Below are 20,789 nucleotides of genomic sequence, written 5' to 3' on the forward strand. Positions count from 1 at the left end.
TCTGGCAACGATGGCGGTGATCTGAAAACAACCACAAACAAGCAGGAAAGCGTCATTCAGCCGCTCTGTGTTCTGTCATGAGATCTCGGTTTTATTTTTTGTGCCTGTGATTGCTGAATAAATGCACCTACTCAACCGCTGTTGTTTTAATAGAGAAACATAGGCTATTGCAATTCGAAATTATCGGAAGTAACAGTAGAAATTTCACTATTATAATATTTTCCGTTTGTTTTACCAGTTTTCAGAATGTAGACAGAGAGAGTGCAGAGAGTCTTTCGTATTAATTTAATAAAAAGCTCACAATAAATCAGTACACTACATGAGGTAAAATAAACCATGTGTATGAGTCCACATACTATTGATTCGTGCTTGCTGGTGAACGTGCAACACCTAAAATGCAATTAAATTTCTCAAATGACAGCAATCCTTATAATTATAATTCTGAGCAAAAATAATTTCTATCAGTTGAACCATTATACACCATGACAAAATTATGACTAAAACGCTCATACATTATGTTGACTTAAACTTGACTACACAAAAACAGGACGAGGTTGACTAAATATGATAGCTAAAATGTACATTTGAGTAAGAGTAATGGAATGGAATCCCTGCCAAGATTACGGTTAATTAATAATAATCTTATCGCTAAAATGTCGTTTTCATTAACTAAAACTAGACTAAAATGTTGAGGCTAAGTAGGATAAGGTTTACTAAATACATATATATATATATATATATATATATATATATATAACTAACAAGGACATTTAACACTGGACTAAAACTAAAATTAAAAATCGCTAACAAAATTAACACTAAAATGAACAGATAAACAATCTCTAGAACTGCTCTGAGTCATTTTATGAGCATTTTACCACTTTTATGAGCATTTTTTACTTTTGGAAAAAAACATCGTCATATACAAACAGAAACGTAAAGGTCTTCACAGCAGCCCCTCAAAATAAAAGTTCGGTTTAACTTGACAGAAATATTACTCAATGTAATGACAGTGATAAAACTATTAATAAAATATTATTAAAACAAAATTTAAGGAATATTTACCAGAAAAAATAATAATACTTTAATAATTACACACACACACACACACACACACACGCACGTCTGATTTATTATCTTTGTGGGGACTCTCCATAGGTGCAATGGTTTGTATACTGTCCACACTGTATTTTCTATCCCCTTACCTTAACCCTACCCCTAGACCTAACCCTTACAGAAAACTTTCTGCATTTTTACTTTCTCAAAAAAACTAGTTCTGTATGATTTATAAACTTTTGTACCCATGACACTAGTCCCCATGAGTCTGTGTGTATTCAGGTTTAGGTCCCCACAAGGATGTAAAAACAAGTCCACACACACACACACACACACACATACATATACATACAGAAATAAAACGTATTTCATAAAGGCCTATTAATTTCATTTGTGTCTTTGTTGTATTGTATTTGTTCTTTAGTTTGCATATATGTGCTTATTATTGATGATAAAGATAAAATTACAAAAATGACTATATCATGATATAAATTGTTATTGAAAAAGAATGACTAAATCATGAAATAAGATTTAGCTTACCAATGCTAACTTACCAATGTAGCAAAGATCTCTACATACCTCTAGGCTTGGTAGTTGCTCACCACAGTCCTGTGTAGTGTCGCTGACGTGATTTTTATTATAACTTTTTTTTAAAAGGGGATAACCTCCATTTGGAAAATCTATTATTCAGTTACTTTTCCTGTTGTTCCTGTGTTTGTCGCAGTATCGGTTCAGTAGTAGTATCAAGATATTTTAGTTGGGTATCGTATTGAAGTCAAAATTTTGCTATCATGAGTGTAAGCTCTGGTGAGAACCAAGTTTTGTTTACAGCAAAGGAATCCCAGTCTCTTCTTGGCTTATATTGAAATCCAACATTTTTCTTAACAAATCCCCGTTTTTTAGTTCTAATTCGTGACCAGTAGTTGTTCTACTCTTTCTGCGCGTCCGCATTCATCACTGTGTTTTCCTATGTCATCTGCTTGAACGCCACTCTCTCGTGAAGTTAGCGGAAGTTAGAGATCACACTTTATAAAGTTCTAAATATGGATATTTTATATATGGATTTCTTACTAAAACACATCGATTCGCTTCAGAAGGCCTTTATTAACCCCCAAGTGGAGTACGTCTTATGATGGATGGATGCACTTCAAAATCTCAACAACTATTCACTTCCATTATAAAACTTGGAAAAGCCAGAACATTTTTTAATATAACTCCGATTGTATTCGTCTGAAAGAAGGAAATCATACACAACTAGAATGGCTTGAGGGTGAGTACATCATGAGATAATTGTTATTTTTAGGTGAACTATACCTTTAATCAGACTAAATGATTGGAGAAGTACAGCGTATGTCACCAGAGAGAAGTCTGTCGCTCTACTAGAAGATTGAGTTTCGACACTTTGATGAAATGAATAAATAAACATGGATGAATTGTTCACATTAAGATCTATCAGATGCATTCACAAAATAGAGTACCTTGAGTTATTTTGTGAATGAAAGTGTTAATGAAGTGAATCCCTGACTGCAGCAGCCAACTGTTATTTCTCAACCCATCTTGTTTCTTGTTAATCACCCTATTCTTTTCCCATCTCCAGCTTTCACGCTCATCTAAAGGCGTGTGTGTGTTATTGATAGCTCTGTGTGTGTGTGTGTGTGTGTGTGGAGTCTGTGGGTCGATTGTCTGGGTGGCTCTGGAGAGCTTATTCAGCACTTTTGCGCTACAAACAGGAGCTGTCCGTTAGTCTTTGTGTTTCAGGCGAACACTGTCAAGGCCACTCACTCATGTGTTGCTCAGTATTAAGATGCACAAGAATGATTGTTGTGTGCAAATGCATATTTACTCAGCAACTGTTCTCATGTTGCATGAACAGGTGTTTATATATGAGACTGTCAAGTGATACAGGATGTATATATAGAGCTAAAGTCATTTTCAGTGATAGTGCAGCTCCTGAGTTTCTGTAGCATCCATCAGCATTATTACCCAATCAATACTGCATTTAGTGAAAACCTCCTGAAACTGACATTTACATTTTGAAGTAAAAGTATTTTTTCTCATTTTCTGGACATTTTTCAATGTCAGCTAAACGTCAAACATTATATCAAAAGTATCGGATACTCTTTAATGTCCAACATCTGTAATATTTATAAATCATTGAAGCAAATAAGAATTTACACTGCAGGATGGCTTTCAAAACCTTGTTTTTAGCTCTGACTATAGAATTTAGAAAATTGACAGAAAATCTTGGTAAAATCTTGATAAAATGACCATCCTCATAATAATATGATTAGTGGCAAATTATATGAAAACTGATGCAAATTATCTAAAAATCTCAAACATTTTCTTTGTAATTTAGTAGTTTTGATGGAGTTGACACTTTTTTTCCCTCACCAGTTACCTCTAATATCTAAAAAAAAATGCTATAAAGACTTGAGCATGTGATGATTATAGTGATAAACATAAGCAGGTAAGAAGGTGAATTTGACATTGCTTTTGAAATAGTTTTTGATTAAACTTTTTTTTTAATTTAATTTCGTTTTTTATAAACATTTGGCTGTGAAATGTTGAAAATGATGTTGATTTTCCCTCCCTAAGGACATGGCATATTTGTGCACCGAGATATTTTTAATGTCTATTAAGTTTAAGCATTTAATAGAATAATAATTACTTTCAAAAAATAAATTATGAATTTTATAATGTACATACAGTATTGATTGATGAGTTTTGCAAAGAATTATAATTTGAATTTACAGTAAATAAAATGTGATTAAAAATGAACATGGCTGTGAAACTTTATGTATTGTCATTGTCATTTGTTTATATATATATATATATATATATATATATATATATATATATATATATATATATATATATATATATTATTATTATTATTATTATTATAAATATTTTTTAAATAGAATAATGACTTTTTTGAGAACATTATAGACAATTTTAGTTCTTTTAAAGATTTTTTTACATTTTATATTATAGATTTTTTCAGAATTTCACTATGTATGTTAAGTATTGATCTGTGAGTTTTTTGTAAAGAATTCACATTTTAATTTACAGTAAATAAGATGTGATTAAAATTTTAATTTTTTTCATAAACATCTTACAGTGCGGATAAAGTATGAACGTGGCTGTAAAACTTTGAACACGACGTTGATTTTAATTAACATTTCCCTCTCTCAGGACATGGCATATTTCTGTATTGTCAAATTTTTTAATGTATATTAAGTTTTTTTTGTTTTTTTTGCATTTTATATTATAGATTTTTCCAGAATATTATAATGTACATTTATAATGTATTGATCTATGAGTTTTTTTTGTAAAGAATTATAAGAAACATTTTCAGTATATCAAATTATAAATAAGATGTGTTTAAAAGCTGATTTAAAATTTTTAGAATGTAAGTATGAAAGTGGCTGTGAAACCTTGAAAATTACATTGATTTTCAGGACATGGCATATTTATGCATTGTCATATATATATATATATATATCTTTATTTTCTTGAAAGTAATTATTATTCTATGAAATTCTAAATATATATATATATATATATATATATATATATATTTATTTTTTATTATTATTATTATTTTTTTTTTTTCAAAAATTATGTTTATTATATTATCATGTTTTTATTGTGGTTTATTGTGTTAGTTCAGCCACAATTTTTTAAGTTATTATTACATAATCAAAATAACCCTAACCCTACAGCGGACAAAGTATGAAAGTTGTTGTGAAACCTTGATTGTGGCTGAGACATTGATTTTCAGGACATGGCATATTTCTGTACTGTCAATGTCATATTTTTAATATATATTTGTTTTTGTTTTTTTTTTTTTTTTACAATAGTATAGAATAATTGCTTTCAAGAAAATTACAGACAATTACAATTTTTTAAAGATTTTTTTATAATATAGATTTTTTTCAGAATTGTATGAAGTATTGATCTATGAGTTTTTTTTTTATAAAGAATTATAATTTTAATTTACAGTAAATAAAATTCTAAATAAGATGTGATTAAAAAGCTGTGAAACCTTTTAAGAAAATTATAGACAATTTAAATTTTTAAAAGATGTTTTTGTATGTTTTTTATGTTTTTAAATGTGCATTCTAGTGATTATCTTAGATTAATTTTAAAGTGCTAAAGCTAAAGACAGGTAGCAGGACCTTTTCCCATGTCTCAAGAATCAGTAAAATAGGTGTTCAGTGTTTATGCAAAAAGAAGCAGAATATGCACAGGAAGGAAATATATGTAATAACTCATCTTAATATGTTAGGTAATGCCATAAAGGTAATGTCAGAATGTTTGCGTGCATATAAACATTTATTTGCAGCGCTGTGTGGCTAAACTATAAATCAAACAATGACAGAATCACTGCAACTGGGTCAATTATCAGAAACTTATATAGTGAACCAAGCCCATTACATATTCATTACAGTTAAACAAAAAAAAATATAATAAACAACACACTCCAATTAAACTAAAAAACATATTTTCAATGCAATCTATCTTCTCTTTATAAACACAGAACATTATTTAACCATCTGAGTAGTCATTTTGTGGTAAATAACCAATTCTGGGCTCTTATCAACAAAACCTAACACAAAACAAAGCAACCTCAGCATCAAACATATAACAAAAAGCAAGTGCACTATGAAAATCAGAAGTATAAACACAAAAAGCATTCATAATGAATGATTTACACAACACTGAAGAACTGAACAGGAACTTCAGAAGTGCTTACTGTTATCATTCCCAGCTGAGACTGACTTCTCTTCAAATCTTTTCAGTTATACATGAACTGTTTGAAAAACTGCAAGAGTCTCTCTTTGTAAGCGCACTGAGAGATAAGAGGACTGATATCTAGATACATGTTATCTCTCTGCCTGTCCTCAATCAGCACCTAAAGCACAGGAACAGAAAAACGCTGTTTAGCCCCAGAGGCCAAATGAACTGTCCTTTATTACAACACCTGCTACATATTGTTACACTTTACTGTGCTCAGTTTATTTGGCCTTGTGTTTTTTATTTATAGCTTCTGTAAGGATTTGTGTGTGTAGTCCATCAGGATGTATAGATTCACTTACCCCAAGATCAATGAAGGTACGGAGCACCATTCTCACCAAGTCAATAGATGAGCTCTCTACAGAAGATTCACACAAGCACATCAAATATACAGCGCTGGAGCGATAACACGACACAAGGACTTGTGTGCTGAAGTGTTATTGAATAATGCTAGAACACAATTTGATGTGCAGCAACTCTCTTATAAAACATCAAAGCTCTAGTCTTGAGCAGAGTAAGATCACCCAGTAACAGAGAAATCCAGTGGGATTAATAATGCATTAAAAATAACACATCAGCAGCTGAAGTGAAGCTGTCAGCATCTATATAGGCTATTAATGGTTAAAACAACTTAATTTATGCTCAAAGATCCTAAGAAACATCAACACTGCAATACGATTCACATATTCATGTACATATGTGAATATACACTGTGAATGTTTAATGGGATGTGTTTAATAAAGACATGAAAGATTATTGTGTTGGTGTGTCGTTAGCTAAAGCACATTGTGTTTGTCTATATTTGTGATTTTGATGAAGATCACTTGAAAGAGAAGTTCACTTCCAGAACAACAATTTACAGACAATGTACTCACCCCCTTGTCATCCAAGATGTTCATGTCTTTTTTTCTTCAGTCGTAATTATGTTTTTTAAGTTAAACATTTCAGGATTTTTCTCCATATAATGGACTGATATGGTGCCCTGATTTTGAACTTCCAAAAAGCAGTTTAAATGTGGCTTCAAACGATCCCAGCTGAGGAAGAAGGGCCTTATCTAGTGAAACGATCTGTTCTTTTCATTTAAAAAAATAAAATTAAAATACTATTTAATCTCAAATGCTCATATTGTCTTGCTCTCCCTGAACTCTGTGTATTCTATACTCTTAAAAATAAAGGCGATGCCATAGAAGAACCATTTTTGGTTCAACAAAGAACCATTCAAAGGTTCTTCAAAGAACCATCTCTTTCTTACCTTTTTATAATCTGAAGAACCTTCTTTTGCCATAAAGAACCTTTTGTGAATCAGAAACGTTCTTCAGATGTTAAAGGTTCCATTTAAACAAAAAAGGTTCTTCTATGGCATCGTGAAGCACCTTTATTTTTAAGAGCGTAGCTCAAGACAGTTAGGGTATGTTGAAAAACTCTGACCGTATTTTCTCCCTCAACTTCAAAAATGATTTCAAAATCATTCAAGTACCAATCCAGTCTTTGCAAAGTGAACATGCAAAGAAGATCAAACACCCTCAACAAAAAAGGTAAAACAGCATATAGAACAATTCTGAAGTTGAGAGAGAACATGGGAGTTTTTTGAAATACCCTAACTGTCATGAACTGGAAAAAAACAGTTAAGGCAGAGTGAGACAAGACGAGCACTTGACATAAAAAAGTATATAAATTGTATTATTTTAATGAAAATAAATGATTATTTCGCTAGATAAGACCCTTCTTCCTCAGCTGGGATCGCACTTGTTTACAACTGCATTTGGGATCATCTGAAGCCACATTTAAACTGTATTTTGGAAGTTCAAAATCGGGGCACCATATCAGTCCATTATATGGAGAAAAATGCAGAAATGTTTTCCTAAAAAAACAATTTCTTTACGACTGAAGAAAGAAAGACATGAACATCTTGGATGACAAGGGGGTGAGTAAATTATCTGTCAATTTTTGTTCTGGAAGTGGAGTTCTCCTCTAAGATGTAAAACCTCTGCAAATCCTTCAGCTTCATGGTGGTGAGTGGAAAATGAAAAATGTGTTTTTGTCTCCTACCATAGTGCGCTTTGTCCAGCTGAGCTCGGTTCTTCAAGTGTGTGTGTAGTTGGCTCAAACAGTCTCTCTCTAAGATAAACAATTTTTATGTTGTAAACACTTACTTGTTCACACTCGGTGTGAATAGTGACAGCGATGCTGCCAAAGCACACTTACTCATCACACATGGCAACAGCATTGTTTGGCCAGAGGTCAGAGTTTGCGTGTGCGTGCGTGTGTGTGTGTGTGCTAACCTGTGATAGGTGAGGGAAGGTAATGGAGGCTTTCTAGCGCCCAGCACAGGGCTCTCAGCCGGACACTCAGTAAACTACAGAGAAAGAACAGCAGCTCTGGGCACTGAGATGGCTGACTCAACTAGAAAGCAGAGAGAGAGAGAAAAAAGACAGCAGAAGGGTAGAGGACAGTGAGAAAGCATGCAAAGGTTATTATTAGTTAGGTAACAGATGTTGTTTTTGGTTGTATTTATAGTTAAACTATGACTTCTATTATTCTGTTCTCATTTGATGATTAATCAAATATTCTATTCAATAACTGCTTCCACATAAATATTAAGTAGCACACTGAAAATAATGAGAAATGTTTTTTGAGCAGTAAATCAGCATATTAGAATGAATTCTGGAGAATCATGTGACACTGAAGACTGGAGTAATGATGTTAAAAATTCAGCTTTGCATCACAGGAATAAATTACATTATACAATATATTTAAATAGAAAGCAGTTATTTTTATTTGTAATAATATTTCACAACATTACTGTTTTAAAGGGTTTTTTTATTTTCAAATAATGAATGCGGAATTTGTAAGCATAAACATTTTTTAAAAATCTGTGACATTTTCCAATAAGGTGTCATTTGTTAACATTAGTTCATGTATTAACTAACATGACTGAACAATGAATAATGGTAGTTAATAAAAATACAGTCGTTTATTGTTAGTTCATATTAGTCAACAGTGCATTAACTAATGTTAACAACTTGTGATTTTAATAATGCATTAGTAAATGCTGAACTTAACACTGAAATTAACAACAAGTATAATAAATGGTGCAGAAGTATTGTTCATTCTTAGTTCATGTTAACTAATGTAGTTTACTGGGTCAATATCACTGTAGGGTACATAAATAACTCCTTTGCCATGATAACGTAACATAAAAATGACTATGAATGGCGTGTTTTATTACACTAAGTTTCTATATCTATAACAAAAGCATTACTTGGCTCTTTAGATACATTTTCTAGATTTTTTTAAGTTTTGTGTAGGAGGATGTGAGTTATTTTGCTACATCCCATGCACTTCTCATTAAATTTGAATGACAGTAGAATATAGTCAAATCATAAAATTATTTTTTTTTGTTCTCCTATTAAAATTTTGTTAAATCAGAGACTACTCAAATTTGAGTATATTGACCATTTGGTAATAAAAACATTATTATAATTATTTTTTTTAATATAAAAAAAAGAAGAGTTTGTCCATGTCCCTTGAATGGTTGTCCCCCCTGTCGTTTTTGGGAATCCGTCCCTTTAAGAAAAGGCCATCCCCTTTAGTGACTTCTGGACAACAGATTTTTTGTCTCTTTAGTGGCGGGAATTTCAGCAGCTGAGATGAGTAAGTTGGTGACTTTTAAACTGACAAGTTTTCTTCGTATGAGTTTGCTTACTTGCTTTTCCTAAGCTTAACATGTCAACCCTCTCGGCATAAAATATCTAAGTTCAAATATACCAAATTCTCTTCAAACAACCAGACGAACTATTTAGCTAATCACAGTTTGTTGTAAGCTAATATGCTAATGAAGCTCAAAATGTCCACCATGTTGGCCACTTAGACTTGATAGGGTGGACATACACATGACAGGGTGGACATAGCATTCATTTGTAGTTAATATTGCTAAAAACCAAAACCAGTGTGTTCAATAGCTAGGTGTGAAGGCAATAACAAGCCAACAAAAAACTGCATCCAAATATCACAGTTTTCTCCAATTAAGAAAAAAATACATGTGCGAATTGTACGAGTTTCTTTAAAAACACATGGTTTACATAAAATCTTTTATGTATTTATAATTTAAAAACAAACAAATAACGCTGTTTAGGAAAGGACCTTATTGTAAAGTGTTACCAAAAAATCTTAATGACACCGAATTTATGAATGGTATAATTGGTCATTATAGAATGTATATAAATGTTTTTTTTTTTTTTTTTAAATGATGCAATTTTTTCGTTCAATGTGATAAAATTACAAATTACTAATATTTGAATAGAAATCTGATCATGATACCATTATCATGCTTGGATTTCTATTAAAAATAATAATTGTGTAAAAAGGATGACTTCATTACAGTTAAATATTTGTAGTCTTAATGAAGTATTAAAGTAATTGAATTTAAAATAATATATATTAAAATAATTTATAGAATTTAAAATTATATATATATATATATATATATATATATATATATATATATATATATATATATATATATATATATATATATATATATATATATATTTCCTTTCTAGATGCAAAAAAAAAAAAAAAAAAAAAAAGAGAGATAATAACAGAAAACCTGCTAGGGCATTCTGAGTTGTTGTTTTTTTTTTTTTTTTTTGTCTTGATCTATAAGGTGAAAATCATTAGTCTGAACACAGCAGCCAGCCATATGATTTGGGGTATAATTCATATCCACTTACAGGGTGAATTTATCAGTCAAAAGCTTCATGGAATGTGGAAATGAGGACAGGAGTTCAATAAAAATGAGATAAAACCTGAAGAAAACCTAAACCTGTGTTTGAAATGTTTGGCTCATGTTCTGATGCAACAAAAGTCACAATTCACAGCAGCTTCTCTCCTGCAAGTTCACGTCATTGACATTCCCGTCCTGTTCTTCTCTTTGTACTGAATTCAACGCACAGATACTGAGAAACTGAGTAACACACAGACAAGACACCAGACTTCAAGAGCAGCATCTGTGAACTGTCTCTCTTAGTTTTAAGTCTGTTTTTTCAGTCTGCGTGTCTGAGGCTCGCGTGCGTTTTTCATCTCGCTGAAACATTGGATCCAAAGAGTCCAAAGATTGCGAGTACTCTGAATCGGAATATATGATTATAAACGCATCCAAAAACACTCTGAATGTTTAAATCAAACTTTATGAATGGTAAATGTCTATATTTCATTAAAACCGTCTGTGGGTTTGTGTACCTTATAAGAGCGTGCGTCTGGTTCCTCACAGTCTGAATCGCTGCTCTGGTCAGGATTGTCTGAAACAGCCCATGACAACACACCCTGTCTCTTCATGAAGTCACACACTGGTGTATCCTTCTGAACCTACATGCAGACACAAACAACGAGTTTACATCTCTAAAGACACATACAAACAAGCTTGCAAAATGATCAGTTTAGGATTGAAATGACCTTTAACTACAGACAAACAAAAATAGCTTTCACCTCTGTGGGTGTTTGTGAATCAGTCAGCTGAAAACTCTGGCGGCACTTGAAAATAAATGGACACAGACCGAACGGTCAGCATGTCAGAGATTAGATTGAGTCTGAGAGCTTGCTAGATGTCTGGGCAGTGGAGTGAAAACTGTATTTTTGGCCACGTCTCTGCAAATTCTCTGTATTTGTTTTGATCTTCACATTGAAAACTTCAGAAAAACCACATCTGTCATGGTGTGACACTGTATATTGACCAGGCTGAATTATTATCTCTGCATTTATGATTCTATCTCATCTTTTTATATTCATATCTCTATTTTAAGATTCCTGCTATCAGCTTATAAGTGTGCTGCTCTGGCTGAGTGGCACAGAAGCTGTAGTTTCCCTTGTGTCAGTGCCAAAAAACTACCAACAGCCTTGTCAATGAGGCTAAAAATAATCATTATCTGTCATTTTAGGTCATGCTCTATGTCAATCCGTAGGAAGAATATTATAACACTTAGTTTTTAGTCATGGTTTCTTTTTTTAAATTCTTACATCACTCCTAATCTTCAAAGAATCACTCATACACTATTTTCACTCCTTTACTTTTAATTTCTATTACCATATTTTAAAGCGTTAGCCATAAAATGTTAATTTTCTCAGCTGTGTTTAGTTTAGTCTTAGTCCTGTGTTAAATGTCCTTTTTAGGTTTTATCATATTTAGTCATCTTGTTTTTAGTTGAGTCACGTTTTAGTTGACTACAAGTCTGTAATTTCAGTCTAGTTTTAATCTTTTAAAAGATAGTCACATTTTAGTCACACTGCATAATGGTTAAACTGATAATCAATTATTTTGCTCAAAATGATACTGATCATGATTGTTGTCATTTAAGAAATGACATCAGAATTATCGAACTTTCACCCATAAGCAGATGGGTGCTGTACGCATACATTTAGATATTAGTGTTGGGACAGACGAATGGAAGATCACTGATATTAGGGCTCGACTAAAGATTTTTCTGGTTGACAAGTAGTCGGTCATTTTAAATGATTAGTCAACAAGTACATTTATTAAGAAACCATTTAAAACATAATAATGAGCCGTTAAATGCCTACATAGCCTAATAAGTGCTCAAGCGCATGCATATAGCTTGCCACAGCACACCAGCAGATATAATAATTATGAATGTGTTAGAGAACAAGGAGGCTGCATTAACATTTTAATAACTAGTGCTTAACTAGTGCTTTCTTTGTTTATGGCTTAAGAGATGAAATCGCTGACACTGACTCGTCATCTCCACAGTAGTGATGCGCCTGTATGCATGTTTCATACGGATTACACAAACTGAGAATATGTGTTTTCCATTTGAATTGGTTCATTTGAAAGAAAACATTTTGCTCTCTATGGATATGTGTGTCTGTAAGGCAAGTGTACAGAGAGGTTTTTTTTTTTTTTTTGACATGCTCGAGTTTACAGATCAAGACAGCAGAAAGCACATCCTGTTTGCTATCAAGATTTTTCTGGTAAACCAGTAGTCGTTCATTCAATAAGCATTAGTCGGCTATTAGACGCACGTTTGTTAACAAACCATATAAATCATAATAATGAGCTTTTAACTGCCTACATAGCCTAATAAGCGCTCAAATGCAAGCAAAAAAAAAGCTTGCCACAGCGCACCGTGAAGTGCTTATCATTGTAGCCAATCACAGTCATGTTTATTGAGCACATGAACACTATGGCCAATCAGCGATGTTTCAAAATCGTCTCAACAGCGCTCAAATGTGAGCAGGAATTGGACGGTTTTAAAATTTCAGTACTGAAAGTACCGAACCCGGTACCTTTTGACAACCCTAATCTGAGAATATTTGTTTTCTATTTGAATTGGCTCATTTAAAAGTAGACATTTTACTCTCTGTAGATATATTTTCATGTCTGTAAGGCAATTATACACAGAGTTTCGGAGTGATGCGCTCAAGTTCAAAGAGGCCAAGATGGCAGAAAGCGCATGCTGTTTGCTTTCAGTATTTTACAAAAGCGCAACATTTTGTTGTTATTCTGAGTGCGCACAAATAAGTCTTTTGAGTCTTTACAGATTCGAAAGACGTATTACTCTTATCTGTATTACCAAAAATGATGGAGTATTTTAAGAGCAAGTGACCGCTCCATCTGTCATGCAGTGAGCGCGCTACTGTTCAGCTTCCACACTCTGCACAGACACTTCAATAGCGCACATTTTTCTAGATTTAAATTAGATTGAGCGGCAATGTAAAGTTGCTACTACTTACATATTTCAGATGAAAAGCCATATTTGAGGTGATAAATGATAGGTGAATGTTTGGAATGGATGTCCTGCCCAATGTACTATATTACCACATAGACCAGCCGTTAACGATCTGTGTTCAGCAGACTGCATGACTTCAGCACTTCCTGTGGAATTTGTTTCCTGATAAAATTTTGGTCAACCCAGCTCCTTCTCATCAACTAATGGTTAGTTGACTATTAGTGGGCAGCCCTAGTGGATTTTAACATTTTTAATAAAAGTTTGGTTGACCAAGCCTCTTCTCATCAACCCATAGGGGGCAGCCCTAATTGATAATTGACAATTATTGACACCTGTAGATATACTTAAGGGGCAGACTTATAATTCTGTATTCTGACATACTGTGTGCAACCAGATAAATATGATTCAATCCATCTTAAAGTCTTTGGAGAAAATTGGACATATGAATTCTGTGATTTACAGTGCCAAAAGAAACCCTGCCCCAACAACCCTATCTTTGTCTAATAAAGACTTAACCTTTTCAGTGTAGTAACAGTTTGCCAACTCAGTTGAATAGTCTACTCTGATGCCAAATTGCATTGGACGCAAAGCAAATGCAGTGATTTGTGCAGCCATTAACTTCTCTGCAACCTTTGAGGCTACAGGCAAAATACTAATAGGTCTGTAATTACTAGCAGAATAAGAATCTTCACTTTTGAATATAGGCACAGTAACAGATGACTTGCAAGATTTGATATAGTAACAGGTAATATTTAACTGAGACCTATTATGCAAAAATCACTTTTATAAGGTGTTTGAACACAGTTGTGTGGCTGCAGTGTGTGAAAACAACCAGCCTATAATGGTAAAAATAATAACGGCCATTTTTTTCATAATCCCAATAAATCATAATCTCTTTGAACACACGATTCCAGATTGCTCCCGCCCATTTGTGATGATCTCTGCCCCATTGACATAGACATAGCCCTGAATGAGAAGCAGCAGTCCAATTTACTGAAGATATAGTCTCAGCCTCAGACGTCACACGCACGGAACTACGGCTAAACGTCTGATGCATAAGGCAAACTTATCTGGGAACACTTAAGGAGTTTTGAAGTTGTTATCGGATTGGTTAGATTATACAGGACTTCCGGGAGAACAAACAAATGCTGTGAGAACTAAATGCTGTGACGCCAAACCACCTCACGACAAAAGAAAGCCGTCGTGTTTACAACTGTGATAATGAGTGCTTATCGGGATCAACTAAACGCTGGATTTTCAAAAGTTTGTGAAAAACGTAAAGTTCGCGGCACACAATCTTTAAAATATGTCAGACAGTTTTACACACGGTCTGTTATTGTGGCGACATTAGGGGCCACGCCCCTAAACATGACACGGCACAAAACTAACCATTGGTTGCTGTACCTGTCAGTCATATAGCCTCTTGGGTTCCCAGAACTTTTGCTGTCAGTCTGAAGGTTTGGCTACATAAGACTACTGGAGATATACAATGTCAGTGCCAAAGAGGCATTATAATTGTTGTTTGTTGGGATGCACCAATGAACATAAGACTCTCCATAGACTCCCTTCATCTGAGCTGGTCCTCACCACTGTGATTAAATGTCCCGGAAAAAAAATCAGTTAAGTCCTACATGTTTGTGCCAATAATTTTACGCTGGACTGCCTCACAAACAAGGGTCAATTCAACACTGGATTTTGGCAAAGGTTGATTCTGAAAGAGGGATCAATACCAACGCTTGTGCACGAACGTTGGCTCCTGACAAAGTAAGTATCACACGTCATATTTTGTTTTCCAAATTCCCTTCCTGAAAGAGCTTCTTGGCACTCTGTAAGGCTAATTTTGCTAAAGGTATAACTGTCTCTGCCTGTTTTTACTTATGCCTGCCTTCAGGTGCAACCAGAAAGATTGTAAATAGGAATAGTTAAAAATTGCATATGAAAGCAATGTGAAGTCGACTGTCGAGGTCATAATCACAACTGGGACTTATAAAGTTTGTGATTGCATGTGAAGGCATCATGACACCAGCTATGTCGTTATTTTTACTGTGCTGTGCTCCCCGCCTGTGTAATTCAGAAACATGCAATTTTAAAGAGGTCATCGGATGTCCATTTTCCACAAGCTGATATGATTCTTTAGGGTCTTCATGAGAAATCTGTCGTACTTTGGTTAAAAAAATCTCAGTGGTACTGTAAAAAAAGCCAATTTGCAAAGATGCATAAATACCCTTATACTCACTTCAGCTGTAGGTGAAGCTGCATCACGAACATAGATACATTTAGGTATACTGCCGGGTGTGTTTCCTTCTAAAACAAAAGTAATGTTAATTCTCTGTGTCTTCAGCGGCTCAGATGTCGGGAGTAAATTATGTCTGCTATGTTCATTACTACATCCAACACCCTTGCCCTGCACCGGAGTCGACACAATTCAGACTGTTACAGCTCAGTCAGGGCGGGTCTAAGGTAAGATGGTCATGTCAATCAACTATCGTGGGAGTGGCCTTTATAAGAAATATCCCCCTTTTTCAAATCAAGCCATTCTCGGCTTCTTGTCTGTGTGACATCACACCGACAAGAAGCTGAGAATGGCTTGATTAGAAAAAAGGGATATTTCTTATAAAGATTACAAAAATACCACTGGGTGGATTTTTATCATAATAGGGTGGTTGTGTACACACACTGCCAACACACATCAATGTTCAAACAACATGTAAAAGTGAGTTTTGCATCCGATGACCCCTTTAACAAGCTATATTTTATTTTATTTTGAGCTAAAACTTCACATACACACTCTGGAGACATCAGAGACTTATTTTACATTTTATAAAAAAGGGTCATATTAGATTACCTTTAAAAATGCAATTATAAAAATCTTATGAAATATGATTCCTAAAATAATAATACATTTGTATAAATATGCTGTAGTATATGATAGCTACTCTGTGCTCTAGAATATAAGGATCGGCCATTGACCATTTAAAGTCAGAAATGACATTTAGTTCCCTGTCGACTGATGTTAGGGGCTCCCAAGTGAGACCCCTAACGTCTGTTGACGTTACGTCACATGTGACTGATTGAAAGGGAACGTCTCGGTTACGCACGCAACCCTCACTTGGGAGCCCCTAATGTCAGTCGATGTAATGCCGAATGTGGCTGACTGAAAGGGAACTAAACATTTTTTTCTGACTTGAAATACAGAGTCACAAAGAATTGCTTATTACACAGAATCTGTACCAACATCATGGACCATAAGCATCACTTGGCCACTACGCGTAGTTTGGGCTCCTCCTCCAAAGCTTGTTCATTAAAAGGTAAAAAAAAAAAAAAGCACAAAACTTACTGCAATTACTGGACAGCAAGTGCGCAACAAATAATATGAAGTCCACGCATTAACAGAACAATACAGACTAAGATAGACTATCTTGATAACAAGAAGCCATATTAGTAATGATTACAAATGAGAATTGTTAACGATATTTCTAATATCCACACAGCTGACAGCTTTACATCCTGTAGTTTGTTCAAGTTGTGCAAAGAACAGACACTGTTTTTCCGCACTTTTACTTTGCATGTCTCCGTCATTTTCGATTTCTTTCACGCTGCACAACTGGAGCTGTGTTTAGCAGGTGTGCGTCAGCGCTGCTGTTCGTCAGAGATGAGGACTGTTTAAAAGTCTTTTTTTTTCTACTAAATCTTTGATGCGCATCATCTCAGTTTAATACGTCAACATAACAAAAGATGACTGCAAAGCAATCAGGAAAAAAGGTATTTCATGCAAAATAACATGTAAATATATGTGGCACTGGACCACAAAACCAGTCTTATGTTGCACAGGTATATATTTGTAGCAATAACCAAAAATAAATCGGATGGATCAAATTTATGAGTTCTTCTTTTATGCCAAAAATCATTAGGATATTAAGTAAAGATCATGTTCTATGAAGATATTTTGTAAATTTTCTACCCTAAATATATCAAAACTTATTTTTTGATTAGTAATATGCATTAGTAAGAACTTAATTTGGACAACTTTAAAGGCGATTTAGATTTTTTTGCACCTGCAGATTCCAGATTTTCCAATAGTTTTATCTCGGCCAAATATTGTCCTATCCTAAAAAACATACATCAATGAAAAGCTTATTTATTCAGCTTTCAGATGATGTATAAATCTCAATTTCGATAAATTTACACGTATGACTGGTTTTGTGGTCCAGGGTCACATATATAGTCACCAGTGGCGACCTCAGCAAAACTTCACTTGCAAATGCGACCATTTTGGTCGCAGTCTGGAGCCCTGCTGACCACAGATTTTAAAAATGCTACATGTGATCAAACTAACTGTGATCAGAGGATGCACGTGCTTGTTTGTTTGTTAATGCAGGTGTTTTACCTCCTCCATAACAAGAACCCCGCAGCGCACCATGCTGTCCACCACATCAAGAGCAAAGCCATGAGCGGTTTGACACGGCTGAGAGAATGAGACAGACATACGGATGGACAGACAGACAGATACAGGCAGACAGACAGGAGGAGAGATAATTAGTTGTGTAGTGTTTTTGTTCTAGTTGACATTTCACAGCCTTTACAAGTGTTTATTTGCTGATGCAAGTGTAAAATGTGCCAGCAATAATTACACATGCTATTCCCGCCGCTGAAGAACCCTCGAATGGGAAACTAGATTTAAGAGACATCAAGAGAGAATAATAAAGGGAACAGATGGGGAGCGACTGATCGATTGGAAGTGTGAGAGAGAAATTTGAAGAACAAATGAAAAATAAACAAGTTTTTATCTGACTTACTGAGAAGAAAGACAGCTGTATGAATCACTACTAGTGTCAACATGATTATAGACGTCATAGTGAGATGCACTTGTGTGTGTTTGAACGAGACTCACCGGTATAAAGCCAGGTGACAGTAGATGTGTGAGTTGGAGGCTTTTCTCTGTCAGCTCCTCCTGGCCCAGAACAACATCAAACTCCAGGTCTCCACCACCTCCACAGCCTACAACCTCACTCAGCATGGCTGAGACAGCACACGCTACACACAAACATACACACGCCTTCAGGATTAGCACTGTCAATAAACCCTGCTGTGGTGCAAACATGACTCAACCCAAACACATCAACACCCTGAAGCGCAGGCCCATTCAAACTGGGCACGTGCCCCCTCAGATTATTGAGCCAAGTGATTTTTTTTTTTTTTTGTAAAATGTTATTTGTATCTTGTTTTGTTAAAGAAATAGTTCCACAATTATTGCTGGTAAAATAAGTGTTTGTCTAAAACAATCACTGATTCATGTACATTTTTGAGAGTCAAATCAATATAAATCTTCTGCAGATCTTTAAACTGAAAAAAGTTATTAAAATTGACTGGGTAATATTAAATAGTGAAAAAAAAATGAATTTTCTTATTTTGTGCAATCTTCATTTGAATTATCTCAATATTGATTCTTATAAGCCCAATTTATTTTAAGATTACTTTTTAAAAGGAATCAATTTTAATCAGCAAGGAAAAATGACAATAAAGACATCTGTAATGCTACAAAAGACTTCGGTTTCAAATAAATGCTGTTTAAAGAAGAGTGAAAAAAGTATCACAGTTATAACAAGAAATGTTTGTTGAGCATGAAATCAGCATATTAGAATGATTTCTGAAGGATCATGTGACACTGAAGACTGAAGTAATGATGCTGACTTTTTAGCTTTACCATCACAGGAATAAATTACATTCTTAAATATATTAAAATATAAACTTGTTATATGTTATAGGCAAAAAAATAAATGTAATAAAATTATTATTAGGGACTGAGCACCGAAGGTCTTGTCTTGTAATCTTGTTCGATTCGGAGTGGCATACCAAATCAAATCATACCCAATTTTCCTATGTCAGCGTGGACCATTTCGAATTTCATAGTACAATGATATATTTTACAAATGGCTTAGCATATTGTTATGAATCTTATGATCAGTTATAAAATTTGGCACACAGATAGAGGACAATCTCATCATTAACAGCAGCAAATTTGGAGTCTCTAACTCAAACTCTCTAGCGCCACCAACAGGCCAAATTTGCAATCATGTTTCTGTGGATAACTTTTAAACTGTAAGGTCTAAATGCAAAATTTTGCATTGAAGAAAGCCTAGTGGGCACCCTGGTGAAAAAACCAGCATATGCTGGTAGGTACATGTTTTGATGCTGGTTTAAGCTGGTCCTTTGCTGGTTTATGCTGGTCATTGACTAGCCCTCAAGCTCTCCTTAAGTGGGGTTTACGTTCGTCTTCCTTGGGGTCATATAGACCCCAAAGATCCAAAGTGTGATTCCATAAAGAAATATACATTTTTAATATTACAAACTATATATCATTTTTTTTGTTTTTCTCAATTTTACATGTATGCTGTGTTTTTGTGGATATTTGGTACTTGTATACCTATTTACTGCACAAATACTCAACTACGCCACCAAGTGGCTTATGAAAAATTTGTTTTTCATGAAAAAAAATCACTTTAATGATGATCTAAATTAAATTTAAATTGTTTTTGGACATTGCTCTATATTTTAGGAATAGAATACTGCCATCTGCAGGTTAGTGGAAAAACTTTAGAAATTATAGTTAAATAAAGAAAGTGCAATTACCACATACATCCAGCAGAGGCCTATAGGGACTTATTTCATTTTCACTTAATTTTTCTTGATGCTTCAACTTCTCCTCACAACTTTATTATATATATTTTGTAAATATATATATTTAAACATTCTAAAATAAATATATTTAAACATTCTAAAATAAATTAAATATTTGTATTTTTGTCAAAAAACAGAATTTGTTGTTGGTCTTTCATCTTTCCTTCATTAGCACTTTTCTCCTCTTTCTCTGTGCGTGTGTGTGTGTTTGGGGTGGGGTGGGGGGATGGTATGTGGTGTGTTTGTGTAGTGTTGTGCGTGTATGTGGTGTCTGTGTGGTTTATATGGTGTGTATATGGTGTGTGTGTGTGTGTGTGAGTGAGTGAGTGAACGAACATGTTTGTTTCATGTTGCATTTGTGCTCTAGTACCAGTCCTTCATTTATGTATGGAAATTTTCAGATTTATGCCAGATTTGTTGATTTTATATGCCAATTTCTATAATGATGTTCTCTGTTGCACTCATACACGTGTGTGTTTGTGTGTGTGTGTGCATGAGTGTGTGAGAGATAGA

The 20,789-nt window shown here is 34.1% G+C and overlaps 1 protein-coding gene across 5 annotated transcripts in view; it reads right to left on the reverse strand.

Moving 5' to 3' along the window:
* Positions 1 to 5,392: 5,392 nt before the first annotated feature.
* The window catches only part of gpat2 (glycerol-3-phosphate acyltransferase 2, mitochondrial), a 127,629-nt gene continuing 112,232 nt past the window's right edge, over positions 5,393 to 20,789 (reverse strand). For all 5 annotated transcript variants that reach the window (XM_051118169.1, XM_051118166.1, XM_051118168.1 and 2 more), the window contains 7 exons: positions 18,490 to 18,632; positions 17,986 to 18,063; positions 11,098 to 11,223; positions 8,139 to 8,259; positions 7,906 to 7,974; positions 6,159 to 6,214; positions 5,393 to 5,974 (listed from right to left, as the gene is read on the reverse strand). In XM_051118169.1, coding sequence (XP_050974126.1) covers positions 5,858 to 5,974; positions 6,159 to 6,214; positions 7,906 to 7,974; positions 8,139 to 8,259; positions 11,098 to 11,223; positions 17,986 to 18,063; positions 18,490 to 18,632 — 710 coding nt within the window. In that variant the 3' untranslated portion in view covers positions 5,393 to 5,857. The remainder of the gene's footprint in view (positions 5,975 to 6,158; positions 6,215 to 7,905; positions 7,975 to 8,138; positions 8,260 to 11,097; positions 11,224 to 17,985; positions 18,064 to 18,489; positions 18,633 to 20,789) is intronic.

This window comes from Labeo rohita, chromosome 8, assembly GCF_022985175.1.
Source record: "Labeo rohita strain BAU-BD-2019 chromosome 8, IGBB_LRoh.1.0, whole genome shotgun sequence".
Taxonomy (NCBI): domain Eukaryota; kingdom Metazoa; phylum Chordata; class Actinopteri; order Cypriniformes; family Cyprinidae; genus Labeo; species Labeo rohita.